This window comes from Saccopteryx leptura, chromosome 1 (assembly GCF_036850995.1).
Source record: "Saccopteryx leptura isolate mSacLep1 chromosome 1, mSacLep1_pri_phased_curated, whole genome shotgun sequence".
Lineage (NCBI taxonomy): Eukaryota > Metazoa > Chordata > Mammalia > Chiroptera > Emballonuridae > Saccopteryx > Saccopteryx leptura.
In genome coordinates this window covers 162,486,036-162,504,633 of record NC_089503.1, presented here as the reverse complement: position 1 = coordinate 162,504,633, position 18,598 = coordinate 162,486,036, and the positions used below count along the sequence as shown (strand labels likewise).

The 18,598-nt window shown below is 59.1% G+C and overlaps 2 protein-coding genes across 10 annotated transcripts in view; one reads left to right on the top strand and one right to left on the bottom strand.

Moving 5' to 3' along the window:
• Positions 1-8,134, top strand: part of PPP1R12B (protein phosphatase 1 regulatory subunit 12B) — a 98,998-nt gene extending 90,864 nt beyond the window's left edge. For 4 of the 8 annotated variants that reach the window (XM_066379436.1, XM_066379410.1, XM_066379454.1 and 1 more), the window contains 2 exons: positions 41-183; positions 3,655-8,134. In XM_066379436.1, coding sequence (XP_066235533.1) covers positions 41-169 — 129 coding nt within the window. In that variant the 3' untranslated portion in view covers positions 170-183; positions 3,655-8,134. Of the gene's footprint in view, positions 1-40; positions 188-3,654 lie in introns of all 8 variants that reach the window. The other 4 variants (XM_066379427.1, XM_066379481.1, XM_066379472.1 and 1 more) reach the window with 2 other exon arrangements.
• Positions 8,135-9,067: 933 nt separating this feature from the next.
• Positions 9,068-18,598, bottom strand: part of SYT2 (synaptotagmin 2) — a 62,404-nt gene continuing 52,873 nt past the window's right edge. For both annotated transcript variants that reach the window (XM_066379395.1, XM_066379386.1), the window contains exons 6-9: positions 18,191-18,358; positions 16,901-17,018; positions 15,962-16,095; positions 9,068-13,942 (exon numbers count right to left, since the gene is read on the bottom strand). In XM_066379395.1, the coding sequence (XP_066235492.1) occupies positions 13,736-13,942; positions 15,962-16,095; positions 16,901-17,018; positions 18,191-18,358 (627 nt within the window). In that variant the 3' untranslated portion in view covers positions 9,068-13,735. The remainder of the gene's footprint in view (positions 13,943-15,961; positions 16,096-16,900; positions 17,019-18,190; positions 18,359-18,598) is intronic.

Genomic DNA, 18,598 nt, shown 5'->3' with positions numbered 1-18,598 from the left:
CTGGTCTGTCTGTCTCTGTCCATGCCCGTGCCCACTGCAGAACCTCCACCAGCTAAAGCAGATCCAAACCCTGAAGCAGATGAACGAGCAGCTGCAGGCCGAGAACAGGGCGCTGGCCCGTGTGGTGGCCCGGCTCTCGGCGTCCGTGCAGCCCTCGCAGGAGCTCTAGCTGCCACGCCGCAGGCAGGTTCGCCCTCTGCGCCCTCTCTGGCCACACACAGTGTCCGTGTGTGTCGCTGTGGAGGTTGCCGTCGAAAGAGAAGGAGCCGGACTGAGGCCTGAGCAGGACCCAACCTTGTTGGGTGGCTGGGGTGGGGGCACTCAGGAAGCGCCCAGAGCGCGACGTTGGCGGCCTGGCTGCAGTCACTACGCACTGAGGCCGCGCTTTCTGCCAAGGGCGGCCCAGTCCCGGAGCTTGAGGTTAGGCATGGGGGAATGGAAGGCATGGTCTCGCAGCTCACACCTCAGGACAGGTCTAGGTCAAGACCAAAGACCCTGCGGCTGCTCCTGTGAAACCAGGGTTGAGATTGGCCTTCTGGGGACCCTGCACGCTGTCACAGCTGTGCCGGGGTGGGCCGGAGGTGCTCCCACCCGTTACGCATCTCAGGGCCCTGGCGGCATGTCCCAGTCTTCCGCTCCGCCCACACGTGGGCCAGCTTTGCAAAGAGGTGGAAGTGGGGTTACTGTCAGCGAGAACCAGAAGTGTGTGTGGTCAACAGCCTCATGGGGGGGTATCTGAAAGACAAGCTACAGACCACGTGATGGGGGTCTGAGAGGAGTTCTCACCAGGCCATGCTGAGCGGCTGCTCTTCCAGAAGGAAGAGCCTTGCGGGACCTCCAGCGTGGGTGGTGGCCAGCCTCAGGGCCCCTGGGAAGCTCAAGCTGGGGTGACTGGTGACCCCTAGAGACGTCCCAGCTATTTTCAGTGCCCTCTTTGGTAAGACAGCATAGGATGGGGTGAGACCTGCTCTCAGAGGTCAGTAACCGCGGTGGCCATCACTTGAGAGGCCTGTGCCCATGCCCCCCAAGTCACTTTACAGATGAGAACACCCAAGGACAGGCCCAGTGACACAGCCAGGCGCTCAGAGTAAGCAGCAGTCAGAACTCAGACCCCAAACCCTGACCACCGAGTGCACACCAGCACACAGTCCCCCTCTGCCCAGGGGTGAGGGCAGTGCTCTCTCAGTGCCCGCGTCCTATGCAGGGTCAGCTTCCAAGGAGCCCCTGCCTGAGGGAAGGGTCTGCCGGCTACAGTCTGCTGACCCGGCCCAGGGCAGCCTAGGAGCCAGACAGCTACAGGGAGAGGACAAGAATATTCCGAGACACGTGACACTTAACATGGAGTAAAGTGTCAGCTTCCAGAAATAAAGCTTTATTGGCATTGAGGTGTGCCCACATGTTTGCGTGCTCACCAGCCTGAGGCTGAGGGGCAGCACCTGCCCACCCCTCACAAAGAAACCCTGGCTGGAAGGAAAGACATGAAAGCCAAGCAGGCAGCACAGTGAGGGAGGGCGCCCTGCCATACCTCATAAGGGACACACTATCTTAGCCTCCTCATGGGAGTAGGAGCGTGTCCCTTGTCCCCTCCCCCCAGCTGCTGGCAGGGAGCCCCATGTCCTGACCTGCAGCTGTAGGCCTGGTTCCCCTCTAACACACCGCTCAGAGGCTGTAAAAAGCAGTATTTAAGAAAACGTACTTGTCCAGGGTTCCTTAACATCAAGCTGGGATCAGCTGGGAATTTAGAGACTAGAAAGCTGACAATCCAGTGAGCTGCATGAGGAAGCTTCTCTCCTGACCTTGGTGAAGTCGGTGGCCTGCCCAGCCTCCTCCTCTGGAGTCAAGTCCCACCCTGCCCCTCCCTCCAGATGTCAGCACAGGGGAGAATTGTCCATTGGGTTTCTTTTATTTTTCTGAAGTGAGAAGCAAGGGGCAGAGGAAGGATAGACTCCTGCATGTGCCCTACCAGGATCCACCAGGCATGCCCACTAAGGAGCAATGCTCTGGACTTTGCAGCCAGAGCCAGGCGCTATCTATATCTAGCGCATGAGGCAGAGGCCATGGAGCTGAGCTGTCCTCAGGGCCTGGGCCAATTTTGCTCCAATGGAGCCTTGGCTGCGGGAGGGGAAGAGAGAGACGGAGAGGAAGGAGGGGGGAAGGGTAGAGAAGCAGATGGGCGCTTCTCCTGTGTGCCCTGGCCAGGAATCAAACCTTGGACTCTTGCACGCCAGGCTGATGCTCTAGCACTGAGCCAACCGACCAGGGCCTGGGTTTCTTTTTTTCCTAAATTCACATGGAAGTCAGTCACCCAGGCTCAAGGAATAGTTTTAAAAGCTCTTATTGTATGAGCTGCCAGCGCGGACACACCCTCAGCCTCGGAGGCCCTGCTGGCCCAGGGCAGGGGCGGTGGGGAGTCCAGAGGCCATCCGGGCTGTCAGTCCATGGGATGGAGGCAGGAGGGCAGGGTCCAAGAACAGGTTCTGTGTGGTATTTTCTGGATTAAGTTCTCTTGAGAGCTTGTGGTGGCAACAGGAGCCCTGAGTGCCGCATGGCCTTCAGGTCAGACACGAAGTCGCCTGTCTTTGTGGGCCTGCAGGTCCCCCCACCCTCGGGGGCACGAGGCACAGACAGTCGTGTCTCAGAAACGAGGGAGTGGTTTGCTTGAGCTGGCGTGGGGCATGGGTGACAGGCTGGTCATGCCCTTGGTGTTCCATGCCCCCCAGGCCACATCTGTAAGGAGGGTGACCTTCAGAGCCATCCACACACGGGGTCAGCATCAGGCCTGGGCATCTAGGAGTTGTGGATTCCTGTCCCGTGTGTGTGCCTTGTGAGACCAAGGAGTGAACGTCCACACAGCTGTCCATACCCCCTCTTTGTTCCCTGCGTGTCGGTGACTACCTGGCCTGTGGTGCTGAGCTCTGGGTCTCACACCCCTGCCCCACCACCCTCCCTAGGAGCCTGCCTGGCATGGCCTCTGGGCTCAGTCCGTTGGTCACGGCATCGGCTCTGAGCAGCATGGTGCGGGTTCTGTGGCTCTGACCCAGCTATCCCATGGCAGCCCTGCCCGTGCAGGAACTGCGTTGCCTACTGAGCTGGCTAACGGGAGACCCTTCCTGCCTGGGGCTGCTGGCTGACAGCAGCAGTGATCTCAGCAGGGCCTCCTGGGCTGCGGGTGCCGTGTGCGGGGGGGGGGGGGGGGGGCGGCGGGGGGAAACGTGTGCTCCCTGCTCACTGCACTAGCTCTGGTGTCTGCTCCGAGGGCACCAGGTTGTGGTGGGTAAAAGGGGACTCGTGGGCTCAGTCCCCAGAGGAGACCCAGGCCTGGGGGTCGGGGGGTGTCCTGCCCCATCTCTGTTGTCAGTGGGGGTAGAGTTTTCCTTTAACTCAGTTGACGCCTACCCTCTGGATTCCCTCCCTGGTCATCACTGTCACGGGCATGGCCCACCCTTCTTCAGGCTGGTGACGTCAGGGCAAGGACCAGGTAGACAGGGTGTTCAGTGGGGGACATCGGACGTGTGCTGTTGAGGGCATGGGCTGTGGTTTCTTACATGTTCACACTGAATCCTGGGGCCATCCCCACACACGCTGCCCCAGACACCCTATGCCGCCAGCCTGGTCACGTCAGCTGTGACACCCCTCCCCTCTGTCACCCCACAGGTGTTGACAGAACTGAAGTCCGACAACCAGAGGCTGAAAGACGAGAACGGGGCCCTCATCAGAGTCATCAGCAAATTGTCCAAGTAGCCATGGGCCCCCCAGGCCAGGTCTGCCCCTTGTCCAGCTTTCGCCTTCCCACCGAAGGAGGGTGTGTGGACGGTCCTTGCCCCTGTCCGTCCTGCGGTCACCTCTCTGAATCTTTCTATGCCCCAATCCTCCTCCACCTGCACTGGGTGTGTGGCCATTCTCCCAGAAGCCTGGTCACGACTGCACACGCCATGTGAAGGCCTGGGGTATGTCCAGTGGCCATAGCCACAGGCTGCTCGCTGCCTGTCCTCACTGGGTCCTCGATCCAGCCACTGCCAGACCCTGTGTGGGACACCAGAGACAGCTGGTATGGGGCAGTTGTCACATGGCCTGTGGGGCCCTTTTCATTAGGTCCAGGGGACAGCAGCACAGAGGCCCTCTGTGCTGTGGCTTCTCCACTCCCCACAGTGGCCCTGACAGAGACTCGTTCCCTCCCTGCACCGATTCTGTCTGCTCCTCTCTCTATCCCCATGCCAAGAACACGGCAGCCCTCCCTTGTCACCGCCCACTGGTTCACAGGTGGGGGCTTTGTCACAAAGGCCTCCCTTCCTTTGCCGTGTCTAGCTTGCTCTGGCTCCTGGTCCCAGGGAGAAACGATGCCATCACAGGCAGGTGGAGGAGAGAGGGACGGGGCGTGGTGGGCAGCTGTGAGGGGGGGCGTGCAGCCCGCGCTGAGACAGTCTGGCAGCTAGATTTAGGGGAGAGATGTTTGTTTTCTTAGATGCCAGCAGAAATGCTGTCGTCCCAGAGGTTTGGAGGGTGGAAGTCTCAGAACCTAAGGTCGTGTGCTGGGCCCACTGTGGCCATCACCCCAACCCATGGTCCGGCCTCTCTGGCCATCACTTCCACTTGGCAGTGAGTGACAGACACACAGGGAGTTTTCCTGACGGGAACCGAGGCCTGCGAGTGCTCCGGCCCTGGGCCTTTCCAGGGGACAACCCCCCCTCCACCTCCCATCTGGCAAACATGTCCCGGTCCTGTAAGCTGTCCTTCACAGGGCCGGTCACACTGTGGCCGCTGTCCTCTGGACAAAACACTGCCATGTACGTGCTAGACCGATGGCTCTGCCCCCTTGTCCAGCACAAACTCAAACCCTTCGTTCTTGCCCCAACGTTAACTCTTGAGAGTTGGTCTCTTGTAGGCGTTTTATCCCGTGGTTGGTTTATTCTGTGCGCAGGTCACTGACGTAGTCCTCACTGGGGTGCTAGTGGTGGTTTTTAGCATGGCCATTCTCTCCACTGTCCACGTGGTTTCACATGGTACTTCCAGAAAATGCCGGCATTCTCCACGGGCCTCAGAAATGTCACGTAACTGTAACTCTGGGTCCCAGCCACAGAGTGGGGCCTGTGTCTGCTGCGTCCCCGTCAGAGTTCACAGGACCCCCCCCCTCCCCTGCCCGCTCTCCTAGAGAGCCCTGCGGCTCACACTGTGCTGTCTAGGCCACACCTCAGGTAGTCATGGCGTCTCCCCCTCACAGGCACCTCCATCTCTGGGGACAAGGAGCCCTTATGCCCCTCTTGGCATGTCCTGAAATTTGGGGACAGGTGGTGGCTGCCTCTTGCTCAGGAAAATTGAATTATTAGGGAGACGTCTTAACCCTCCACTGAGGCAGACAGGCTGAGGGTCCCAGAGCCATCACAGCCGTGCCTTTGCAGCGTGGGCGGGTCCTCAGACCCTGGAGTTGGCGCCCTTCCATGTTCCAGATGCCTTTTCTTGCCAGAAAGTTTCCTTGTGATGCAGTTCTAGCTTTTCAATCTCAGGAACCCTGGGTCTACAGCCAGAACTCATGGATTGTGACATCCCCCCCACCCGTGTGTCAGGCAGCCTCCCACACTGGGTGAGGAATGGCTACAGCTGGGGCTCAGCTCTGCCAGGGGACGTGTCCATGGTATGGGGAGTCGTCAGCCGGCTCCCCAGAACCCTGCCGTGCCTGTAGGAGGAATCGCCAGTGGAGCTCCTCTGGCCATGGTTTCAGGCTCCACTCCCTTCCCCACACAGCTCTGGGCACCCCGCCCCTTCCCCCTTGTACCACAGGCTCATGCGGGGCCCAGTGTTGCTGCCAAATGATCTAAAAAGCAGGCAGGCTTGGGGCTGTGGCGGAGCCCTCTGCTAGGTGGGCTCAGTTGGAGCTCTGGCCCCCCCCCGCCCCGCCCCGTCCCCAGTCCTGCTCTTGTTTGAGACCATGATATGCTGACTGTTCTAAGGCCCCTGGTGAGGGAGTCAGGACTCTGGGATTCCCTTACCCACATCCCCCTCCTGGATAAGATGTGCTTCCCTAAGCATTCCACTCAGGAAGCACAGAGGCTGAAACCCAAGGACCAGCCTGAGAGCCACACAGAGGGGGCTACGGACTGTCCACCCAGGGCTTGGACTGCGCCAGAGCTGAGGGAACTCGGTCAGAGCCATGCGTGGTCAGGCCTGGTTTTGCATGCGTGCTGGCCCATTGTGGGGTGGGCACAAAGCAGCCAGAGGGAGTGTGGAGAGCACAGAGCTTGACAGTGTCATCAGCTCCTTGGAAGGGGACGCCAGATGGACCTGGCAGCCAGGCTAGTGGGAAGGGCACTCCTAGCTCCACTGTTCAATTGAGCCAGTGGGTCCCTGGAGCTTGACAGTAAGGGCTACCCTGATGGGATGCACAGCTGTCCCTGCCCAAGCCCAGACCACCTGCAGCTACAGGTGGGGTCCTCATGCCCATGTTTAAGATGGTGTCAGTCCCGAGGACAGCAGCTGAGGGGAGGGGAGGACTGGGCCTGTGTGTCTGAGCGTGTGTTCAGAGATGACCGATAAGGTGGGCTTGAACGTCAGGTCCTGCCATATCGCTCCTGAAATGGAGGAATCGCCAGTGGAGCTGAAAGGCAGGTCAAGGTGGACAGAGGGGCAGGAACCCTGGGTGGGAGGACACAGAAGCCAGGCCCTGCAACACAGAGAGGGTGGCGGCGCCAGCATTGGGGGGGGGGGGGGCGTCTCAGAGGCAGAGCTCGGGCAGGGAAGCGAGCGGTCTCCCTGGTAGCTTGTCCCTCAGTCTCCCTACTGGGCAGTGACCTGCTCTGGAGCCACGGGGCTTCCGGGTCAGCAACTGATTGCTTGTGGCCTGATGAGACTGCAAGAGATGGACTCATGGCCACCCGGGCACTGTCACCACAGCTACTGGGTAAGGTGTCATGGGGGCCAAGGAAACAGAACCTTGACCATTAGGTGCCCCTAGAGAGTGGGGTTCAGGTCCCTGGCCATTGTGGCTGAGGGTTAGGACCACAGCTGGGTGGAGGCTTTGGGAAGAAGTGTCCCAGTCAGAGGACAGTTACAGTGGCATCTTGAGCAGTCTGACAATGGGGAGAGAGTAGGCATGCGAAGGGGTGCCAGCCCTCTAGGCTCTTGGGGAGTCAGTGCTGTGGCCCGTGCCTATCGACCCCCAGTGCCATCAGCATCTGGACAGTGAATCAGCCCAAGGTTCTGCTATTTCTCCGAGTCTCCCTGATGCTTCTATTGAACTTCCTCCTGGGTGGCCCCGCTGGTGACATCATGGTTTTCAGAGCAACCCCTCACCCTCTCCTACCTCCCTCCACATCTCCACTCCCAGCTTTCCTCACTTAGAGCAGATGGTGCTGTAAAGAAGGCTGTCTGTGAGCCACCCACCATGTACCTGTCCCCTCTCAGAGCCCCCTGGCGGGGCTGCTGGCCTCACAGCCTGGCCATGGGTGGTACATCCCAAGAGGTGTGACCACTTCTCCTGGAGACAGTGTCAGAGGCCGTAGGGCAGCTCAGCCCACCACTGAGGGCTGAGGACAGGCCTGCTGATGGCTGGAACTGTGTCCCCAGACCAGCACAGGGCCCTAAGCAAGGAAACCTAGGAGGGAGGCCAGGTGATGGGGTAGCGAAGGGCAGGGGAGGTTCTGGGTGGATGCAGCCTCTCAAGCCAGCGTCCCTGACCTGGGCCCATCACCCACTGCACCTAGCAGGGCCACCATGTCCCTGGGGGGAGAGACGCTGTGTCATCCTTGTGTCTATCTTGAAAAAGGGGCTCAGGCTTTGCTCTCTGGTTTCCTCCTTCCATTCTCTGCTCTGACCTTGGTCAGATGGGGTCCCTGCCTCTCCCCTTGTGCCCCCCGCTTCACCCTGCAACCCCCACATCACTCAGTGCAGATGCAAGTGGCCCGACTCAGCCCGCTGTAAATACCTGGGTGGGGGCACAGGCCAGGCCAGGTCCACTTTGTGAACTGAATGTATTTTTATGCAACTTTGAGTGGCCTTTCAACCCTGAGATAAGTTTGTTTTACTGGTGGTTGTTATATTAAGTATCCTGTGTTTGAAAGTTTGGGAATAATATTCACATCTGTATGATGCCTGTAAACACAACAGTATTTATAAAGGAGTAAATAAAGCTGTTTTAACTTTGTGGCTGCCTTCGTGGTTTGGGAAATGCAGTTTGTGGGTTCCTGCCTCACAATGTCACTGCCTTTGCCGCTCGGACCTCACCCGGGACAGGCTGGAGGTTAAACAGGATACCAGGGACCAAGGCTCCTGGCCCAGGTCGGGGAGGAGGACAGGTGTTTCTATGACAAGGGTGCTGAGCCCATCTGGATGGCCACTACGTCTGCACCTGGGAGGTCGCGGCCAGAGGCAGTGTTTTCCTGGGTCCCTGAAGGTCTGCACCCCCCTCTGCTACACACATGACAGACACAGCAGCCAGAACCACCATGCAGCTCCGAGCCATGACAGGCTCCTGTGGCGCTGCTGGAGGTTAAATCCACACTCAGAGGGCGGCCCATGCCCATGGTGTGCAGGTGCAGGTCACCCAGTACCTGCACATCTGTCTGCGCCGCTAGCCCAGCCTGGGGCTCTGTCGTCCTATCCTGTGGGGCACAAGTCCTTGCTGTCACCCAGCAGCTTGTGGCCTAAACTACATCAGAGCACACACAAGGCCTGAGGGGCGTAGAACCAAACCAGGGAAGTGTGCGATAGCCAGGACCCTTGCCCCCTGTGACCCTCGCCAGACTGGCCACCAGCCTCCCTGCTGGAACTGAAGCCCACCCTTCACACCTTCATTTGCCTCTGGGCCTGGGGCAGGAACCTGAGCCCCCTGTCCAGCCCGGGGATAATGCCGCCCTGTCTTCTCTTCCCCTAGAAATCCCAGAGCCCTCTCGCTGGTCCCCGACATCATTGCAATGAGGTGAGAGAGGGCCTGGCAGAAATTCTCACTTTCCAAAGCCCCCAAGCCCAGCCCAGCATGGCCATCTGTGCCCACTGCCCTAGCCCAGCAAACAACCAGAGACACCCCCCACCCCCAGTTTCTCTGAGCTCATTTCTTTAATAAGGAGACGCAGCTCATTACAAAATAAGTTTGACAAGATCAGACACAAACAAGGTCCACAGAAGGGGTGGCGAGCATTGCCAAGCGGGGGAGGGGGGGAGGTGGCTGCACATGTCCTTTCTATGAAGACAAAGGTGGGCTCCTGGTGGGGCCAATACAACCAGGAACTAGGGCAGACTCCGGTCCACCTGCCTGGTTTGGAAGCTTCCAGAAAGCAGCAGATCATCTTTAGAGGGGTCAGGGTGAACAGCCAGGCCCTGCGAGAGGGTCCTAAGACCCCTGGACAGGGAGGCTGGGTGGGGATGTGCCCACTGTCACCGCTCCTCCTCCATGGGGGACAACAGTTACAGAGCAAGACCCCTGTCTGTCTCCTCCACTCTGAGCACCTGGCCCCGCCCACTCAACAGCCCCTCTGCGTCCCGCCCTCATCCCTGGCACAGGGATCCCTAGGCTGCAGTGCACTCACACACACATCGGGGCTCGAGGTGGGCACAGCCCACCTGGCACCTGCACCCACCTGCCTGATGCTCCATCCTCACCTCTCCTTCCAAGTTCACCTCCACAGCCTGCCTGAGACCTGCTACAACCCCCAGGAGCAGCTGCCGACTGCGGGCCACATGTGCCCTGAGTGACCACCCCAGCCAGACCTGCTATGCATGCACAGTGGAGCCTACCCTGGGGTACCTGTGGTCACACTGCAGGAGGAAGCATGTGGGAGGAGCCTGCCTTGGCCTCCAAGAACCTGACCCCACAGCATGAAGTGAGCACTGTCCATTCCAGGTGCTGACAGGAACCTGAACACAGGCCGAGCCTCTGACTGGCTGCTCCTGAACAAACGTCCACACGCTCTCAGAAAGCTACCAAAACCAGAGTGCCCAGCACGGCCATCCCCACAGGGCCTCTGGCAACATCACCCAAGACCCTACAGAAGCTCTGGATGCCTTCATCCTCGTGACGTGGACTGAGCGCAGGGGAATGGCAGCAGGGGAGCCCTTCACAAGTGGTCTGTGGGAGCCAGTAAGGGGGACGGAGCTCCTGGGAGGAACAAGGCCAGGCTCCAACAGGGCCCCTTTATGGCTTTTCAGTTAATTCATACAGTGGGTTAAGGGGACACCACACACATACACAGGACACCAGACACCGGGCTGAACACAGCACAGGACACCAAGGGTCAGCCCCAGCCCTGCAGACAGAGGTGCAGCTCGCGGGGATGGGCCCACTGGTGCCAGTGGCCCCAGCAGGGCTGATGCAGGCTCTGGCTAGGGGGTTCCCGGTGGGCGATGCAGGGAAGGGAGACGGACATTCATGACGCAGACACTAAGGTGGGGTGGGGCGCGCAGCCCTGCCATGCGCTATTTACAGGAGGTCAGACATGCATCTCGGTGGGCGAGTCTCGGTCACAGCCTACAAGTGAGCTACCTTCTCTGATCAACAACTAAACATGTGAGGTGGGGGTCAGATGAGACTCAAATGGCTTCAGAAGGTTCTAGTTTTGTTGTTGCTTAAAAAATTAAGTATATTCCTGTGTCTTCAAGTCACAGTGTCCCCTGCAGCTCAAAATATAGGTTCAGTGGAAACCTGGTGACTGGCCTCAGCCCTGGGGCGAGGCCCAGGGGTGAGGCTGCCCAGTAAAACTGCAGCACTGCATTTAATCTGAACTCCAGACACAACAAAGCACAGTTAGTAGTGTATGTCCCAAATCACGCCTAAGACACATCTACACTTCAAAATTATCGGTTGTTATCTGAAATTCAAGTTTAACTGGCAGTATTTTTTACTTGCCAAATTTGGCCACCCTGTTACGGGATTCTGGGACACTTCCCAGTGGAGGAGGGGGCAGTTCCTGGGTTAGTTTCTTCCTACCATTGGAGGGGGGGGACACCAGGGACAGCCTCTCTCTCTGAGTGTGGGCGAGACCAGGAATTAGCTCAGCAGGCACAGGGACCTGGGCTCTCTTGCTCCCCAACCGCTGGGCTCACCCACAAGCACCATCTTTCCTCCTCCTGCAGCCCTGGGCCAGCACAGTCAGCGCACAGACCCCACAATGCTCAGTGAGTGCGGGACTGAGGGGCCTGGAGGTTCACTTCCCATTCATGCCCAACACCTGCTCCTCCTGCCGTGGCTTCTGCCTCCAAAGTGGAAACACCTGCCTGCAGCTCTGGCTGAGTTAGTCTCCCTTCTGGAATGATCCTCAAGGAGAAAGGAAAAAGCCGAGCTTCCTGGCCTCCCTGGGTTTTCATGGCCTCAGCCCTTTGTTCCCCTCTCTTGAAGAGTCGCCAGACATGAAAACTCACAGCCCCAGAGGCCTCCATACCCACACGACACCCTGACACCCTACTGCGCCAGCTCCCTGAGGGCCCCAGAAAGAAACCCACAGGGCAGTGAGGTTCCCAACTGACGCTCTGTGGCCTGAGTATCACCCTCAAGTGGAGAAGACGTACACACAGGCCCAGATAGGTGACTTCTGCTGAGATGGCTCATCTGGGCCAGGGGCTCCCCACACCCAGGTGTCTCCTGACGCCCACAGAGTGTCTTAGCCGCCTTTCCCCAGCCCTCAGGCTGCCCCCTAGAGGTGGGCCCAGAGCAGTGAAATCCAGCCGCTCTGGGCCCACCTCAGGGACCAGGAACATTATGCCACCAGATGTGCCACTGTTTCCTTTTCTTCCCTGAGGGCACGCTGGGCTCCGGAAAGGCTGAGGAAGCCCCCAGGTGGGAGAAGATGGGCTGGGAAAAGGCAATAGAGGAAGGGGTGAGGCTGACAAGGAGGGTCTGTGGCTGGGTTCGTGCGATAAGGGAAGGGGATGAGACGGACAAGCACCGGATCCCATTGCTCTGGGGAGGGGCCGAGCCCAGGACTTCTGATGCCCGTCTCTGTGGGCACCCCACAGCCCTCATCGTCCTGCTGGGGCCTCCCGTCTTCATGCTGACAACTCGCACGCACATGGTCCAGGAACAAATAACTTCACGTCCCAAGGCCACTGGCTAGGAGCAGGGGCTGCGGAGGCGGGTTAAGGGTGGGGGTGTCTCTCATCCCTTCTCCAGCCAAGATGGCAACACAAAACCAAACACCTTCTCTTTCCTTTCAGTAAAACAGACACTCTGCACCTTGCTCATGCTGCGTCCTCCAAGCCCAAGTCTCCAACACTGCCCCCAGCTGTCCCAGGTGCCACAGGGAGCCGAGGTGGCCCAGGTGGGGCATTCTCCTGGGAAGGAGAGGCCTGGGGATCTGGGGACGCTGTGCGGCTGTGGGTTCAGGGCTGAAGGACAAGCCAAGCTGGGAGAAAGGGCCGTCTGGGGCTGCCTCCCCCGCCAGACTCCAGGTTTGGGAGGGGGCTCAGTGCAAACTTGAGTAACATATATATGGCTTTTTGTCAATGCTGGGAACAAAAGTTGGACAGGAAATGGGACACAAGAGCATGGGGTAGAAACCCCCGGGTCCTCCACCACAGTTTGGAAGGATGCCCAGCCTCTTGGAATTCAGAGAGGCGCCTCCCTGAGGAATGGCGACTGCCCCCCACACACACAGCACCCTGGGCCATGCTGGCTGCCCATAAACCTCCAGCAGGGAGGGCAAAGCGGTGGGAGCCAGGGGCTTTCGGTGCCCCGCCCATCTCATATGGGAAATCTGGAAGTCTCTCCATCTATCCGCCACCCTCCTCTCCTCACCTGGACCTCAGGAGAACTGAGAACAGCTCACTCAGCGTTCCTTACTCTGCACAGGTGATGTGTCTTCAAACAGGTTGCTTCACTTGAGTTAAAAGAGAAAGCAAAGCATGATGGGGAATGAGCACGCAGACCACGGCCCTCTATTTGGCAAAGGGAGGAGCATCTGCTCCCCCTGGAGGTGGAGGGTGCGAGGGTCCAGAGGTGTATCTGGTCTCTTGGGGTAACAGGTCTCCTGTTTCATTGTGGTTGGATGTGAACTGTCAACAAGAGTGAGCTCACGGTCCTGGTCTTGGAGTCTGACCGATCTAGCGAACAGTTCACGTCCACGAGTGTCCCAATAACGTCCCGCGGGGCAATCACGGCTGAGAGCAGGCAGTCTGTGATGTCAGGGGCTGGTCTTTGCTCTGGACAAATCCAGTCTCCCAGAGAGCAACCCAGCAGGTTGACCTCCCACTTAGACGAGGACCTCCCCTCAGTCAGGGTCCCCAAACAGCCTTCTGTTTCCGCAGAAATTCACTGTCCACGGCTCATTCCAGGAACAGAGAGATGCTCACACACACACACACACACACACACACGTGTGCACACATGCACTCACGCACATGCACACACTCGGATCGCTGCCCGTGTGCCACCTTCCCTGACAGGAACCAGGAAGTGCTGCCCTTTGTTGGTCCCAAACACTCAAAACACAGGACACACAGCGACGTTCCGTCATGAGAGGGCGCCCCCATGAGGCTGCAGTGAAGCTGTAGGGGACCTGGGGACTGTGACGGGCATGCAGCAGCGGGACAGCGCCTGGGATGGTGACCAGAGCCAGGCTTCCCGTCTGCCTCATGGGGACGTCCTCACAAAGCCACCAGAGGAAAGCTGGTCTTTAAAAAGACAGAGGAGGAGAGACGAGGACACAACCACACGGTGGGAAAGGGCGGGAGCCTCTACGGAGCATAACTGAGGTATTGAGAGCTCTGGGTCCGTTGGCGTTCGTGCTGGCCTGTGCGGCGCCGCCGCCGCCACCGCCTACTTGTTCTTGCCCAGAAGTGCGTCCACCTCCTCCTCAGGCTTCAGCGAGTGCCACTGGGCGATGGGCCTCCGCGGGTTGGCCAGCATATCGGACCAGTGCCGTAGCTCCGTGCCAGTGGCATTGGTGCCCACAAAGATCTTGCCAATGGCCTCATTCTTGCCCAACTTATCATAGTCCAGCACAGTGACCACCACCTGGACTTTCTGTGGAAAACAGAGGAGGAGAGGTTGGCCAGAGAAAGGGGGTTCCCATGACCAAACCTCTCCCCTCACAGGCTCCAGTTTCGGTCTGGCTCCAACGAAGACGAACTTACAGGGTAGCAGAAGCCACACCTACTAGAAACAACCTATCCCTACCCACAGGGGACTGTGGGCCATATTGTGCTCCAGGCTGGGCTGAGTGGAGGGAGTGAGAAGTGAGATGAGTCTCACCTCTGATGAATGTGACAGATGTGTGCTTAAAACTTACAACACAGGCCCTGGCCGGCTGGCTCAGTGGTAGAGCGTCGGCCTGGCGTGCGGGAGTCCTGGGTTTGATTCCCAGCCAGGGCACACAGGAGAGGCGCTCATCTGCTTCTCCACCCCTCCCCCTCTCCTTCCTCTCTGTATCTCTCTTCCCCTCCCGCAGCCGAGGCTCCATTGGAACAAAGATGGCCCAGGCGCTGGAGATGGCTCCTTGGCCTCTGCCCCAGGCGCTGGAGTGGCTCTGGTCGCAACAGAGTGGAGCCCCGGAGGGGCAGAGCATCAACCCCTGGTGGGCAGAGCGTCGCCCCCTGGTGGGCGTGCCGGGTGGATCCCGGTTGGGCACAGGCAGGAGTCTGTCTGACTGTCTCTCCCCGTTTCTAGCTTCAGAAAAATAAAAAATAAAAATAAATAAATAAATAACTTACAACACAAAGGGGAACTTGGGGATCTCGGGGGAGGCAACAATCCTGCCCAGGTCAGTCAGGAAGGCTTCACAGAGGGGCTAACCCATGAACCGGGAGGTGAAGCTGAGAGTTTCTCCAGCAGAGAGAGGAGAGGGGGATCCCAGAAGGAAGATGAGCCTGGGGAAAGGCACCCAGCATTTGGGAACAGAGGCTTGATCAGGTGGACAGAAAAGCCACCAGGACAGGAATGCGTCAGTGAGTGGGCTGGGTTCAGCTGAGGAGTGAGCGTTTCATCCTACAGGCAAGTGGCACAGAGCACCTGCAGACTTGTGAGAGAAGTGGCCTGGACATTTCAGCAGAGGACGCAGCATGATGGAGGGGTCACTAGAGGGCTAGGACAGCTGGCAGGGAGACCGGCCAGGGCCATGGGGTCTGGGAGGGCAGATACTGGTTCCTGAAGCCCGGCAGTGGCAGTGGGAAGGAAGTAGGGTCGGACTGGAAGGTGTCCAGGGTGAGAGTTGGGAGGGCTTTGTGACAGGTGGGGTGATGGAGGGACCCTCCTGACTTAGGTAGCCCAGGCTCACCCTCGAGGACCTACCCTGCTCCAGGCATCTCCCTGTCTCAGTGGCCTGTTCTTGCTCCCTCTCCTGACCATGAGCTCCTTGGGACTAAGTGCCCCCCCGCTGCCCCCCCTCTGCCCCCATAGGTAGGAAATTCACAGTGAGGTGTGAAGGAGAGTGGAAGGGGCGGGGGTCTGAGAGGAGTGGCCGTAGATGGAGGACCAGTCACCAAAGACAGAATTCAGATGAAGCAGGTCTGGCTGGAGGGACCTGGGGGTCACGGTGCTGGATTCAGATACACCGCACTTGCATGCCTGGGCAGGTGCCCTCTGCCTAAGTTCTTCACAGGGAGGACTTGGGGTCAAACATGATCCCTGAGGTGCCCTCTCTTTCCTAGACCCCTCCACAGACCACAGCACCCTTGCCGCAGCCCCCGTGGGAGGAGGAGAAAGGAGGAGCTTTCTACAAAGAGGAGAGACCGAGACCCTAAACCCCTGACTGCAGCCTGGATGCTGGGGGTCTCCTGTCCCGCCAGGTTCAGGTCCACTCACGCTCATAAAGAGGTGGAAGACAGACCTCATCCCCAACCCGGGGAAGGGAGGAGGAAAAAGGAGAGAGGAAGGGTCAGGGGGTGGCTGGGGGCCGGCGAACCAGGCAGGAAGTGCTAGGCAGAATGAAGAAGGAGGCCCCAGGGAGCAGCAGGTGGGAGCCAGCGCCCCACGAGCGTCGGATTCCCTCTGCTCAGGCCCCGACTTTTGGCCGGCCGCCCACCTGCCCCCCAAAGGCCCAGGCACCTGAATCTGCTCGAAGGGGATCTCAAAGCTGAAGGACTCGTTGAAGTACGGGTTCAGCGTCTTCTTCTTCACCGTCGTCTTCTTCTTCTTGAGCCTCTTGCCATTCTGCATCAGGTGAATTTTCACGTAGGGATCTGCGCAGGGAGAGCCGGCCCATGGACGCCTCAGTTCCCCGCACACGGAGAACCCGCCCCCCGGACGGCTCTGGCTCCTCCCACACGGAGAACGCGCCCAGCGGGCGCACCAGGCTCCTCCCACACGGAGAGCCCGCCTCCTGGGCGCCCCTGGCTCCTCCCACACAGAGAACACACACACACACACACACACACACACACACACACACACACACACACACACACACACACACACACACACACACACACACACACACACACACACACACACACACACACACACACACACACACACACACACACACACACACACACACACACACACACACACACACACACACACACCCCACCCCCACCCCCACCCCCGGCGCCTCAGCTCTCGGAGCCCTGGTGCCCGCTGCGCTCAGGAGGCCGGCACAGGGCAGTGAGCACCGGCCGGAACGTGTGGCCCGGGCCGTGGGTCAGCCTGCCCGAGCAGGGGACAGCCACAGGACCTGTCCTGGACAAGCATCCTGACTGGTGGCACTGCCGACCGGGAGGCCCGTCCAGTCCCAGGAGAGGGAGAACCCTACGGCCTAACCCATCTAGGGATGACAGTTCTGGGGTCTTTTCCTCCCCGGCCCCGGCACAGCGGGAGAGCCCGGCGGGCAGCTCGGCGTGGACAGGGGCCTCAAACCCGCGGTGGGTCCTGCGCTCCGGACCCAGCCGCCCAGGCCCCTGCGCCTGCAGCGCCGAGGCTGTGCCGCAGGCTCCGGGCGCTAGCTCGCTGCTGCCGCCCAGTGGCAGCCAGAAGCTCTGCACGTACCTGAGAGGCCGCCCACATCCATCTTCTTTAGGTTCTTGGCCTCGAGGATGCAGACTGTGAGCTTCCCGGCGGTGGGCACGTAGCGCAGGGAGATGCAGATGTCTCCCAGCTTCTCTGGCTGTCCAGGGGGAGACGCGGGACCCGGGTCACCTCAACCACCCACGTCCCTCCATCTCTGATTCCTCTGCCCACAAGATGGTCCCCTGTCAGCCACATGCCCAGGGACATGTGGCTTGCAGAGCACTCTGCAGTCCTTTTCCTTATGTTACTGTCACTGCTTCTCCTTCAGTTCAAGGAGTTCATGTGAGCAGTTACAGACGGAGGTTCAGAGATGAGCAGATGTGCTCACTCCATGTCTCATGACAACTGAGCTGGGGTCAGGTGGGCACTCTGGGCTCCTGATTCCTACACTCTGCAACGGCACTCCAGTTACAGGCTTATCAGAGAGGGTCACCTCCTCCACATGTGGCCCAGGTGCTAGCCCTTCCTCCAGACAGCATGAGCCCCCAGGTGCAGAGGATGTCTTAAGCGCCTCTTTTCACTCCTCCATCACAGCTGGGGACTATGAGCACACTACAGGGCTTGACTGACCCAGACGGCAAGCTTGGGTACACAGTAGGTGATCAATCAATCTTTGCTAAGTGAATGAATGCTGTAACAGTTGCTGGGAGACAAGCCCCCATGCTGAGAACTCTTTAGAATAAACGTGGGCTTTCCTGGTGGGTAAACTGAGGCACAGAGCCCTGACTCACTGACCCTAAGTGACAGCAGAAGCTTAAGAGTAATGGCGGAGACCCTGGCGGTTGGCTCAATGATAGAGCGTCAGCCCGGCATGTGGAAGTCCTGGGCTCGATTCCTGGCCAGGGCACACAGGAGAAGTGCTCATGTTCTTCTCCACCCCTCCCCCTCTCTTTTATCTCTCTCTTCCCCTCCCGCAGCCAAGGCTCCATTGGAGCAAAGTTGGTCTGGGTGCTGAGGATGGCTCCATGGCCTCTGCCTCAGGCACTAGAATGGCCCTGGTAGCAACGGAACAGTGGCCCAGATGGACAGAGCATTGCCTCCTAGTGGGCTTGCCAGGTAGATCCTGGTCGGGCGCATGCAGGAGTCTGTCTCTCTGCCTCCCTGCTTCTCACTTCAGAAAAATAAAAAAAATAAAAAAGTAACTATGGGGACAGTGCTAGAAGGCTCCTCCTCCCTGCAGAGGCTGTAGAAGAGGACGCAGGTCTAAGGAGATCAAGCAAAGAGCCCAGGGACTCACAGCTTGACCCTAATCTGGCCACTGATTCTCACCTCCTCCTTCTCCCCGCCTTGCAGGTCTCTCCACTCCTCAATGGGCTGGCCAAGGTCCACGGTGTTCATGGGCACCTTCACCTCTCCAATGATGTCGTGTTTGGAGAAACGGTCAAAGTCATAGATGGCCATCACCAAGGTTTTGCCCCCCAGCTCCTGGTATGGCACCTGCAGGGCATAGGCAGGGTCAGAGATCAAGGCAGCTGAGATGCCTGCAGGGGCTGACGTGTGCAGATCTCTGAGCCCGACTCTCTCCCCACTGCCCGCTGGACTCCTGGTGAGTCTGTAGAGACAGAGAGGAGTCCAGGGCTCTGGGGGAACAGAGTCCCAATCCTCCTGGAGGCCAGGCAGTGACCTTCATGTAGGGCACCGTCCAGCCTGCCCTGTTCCAGACTCAGCTGGTTCCGA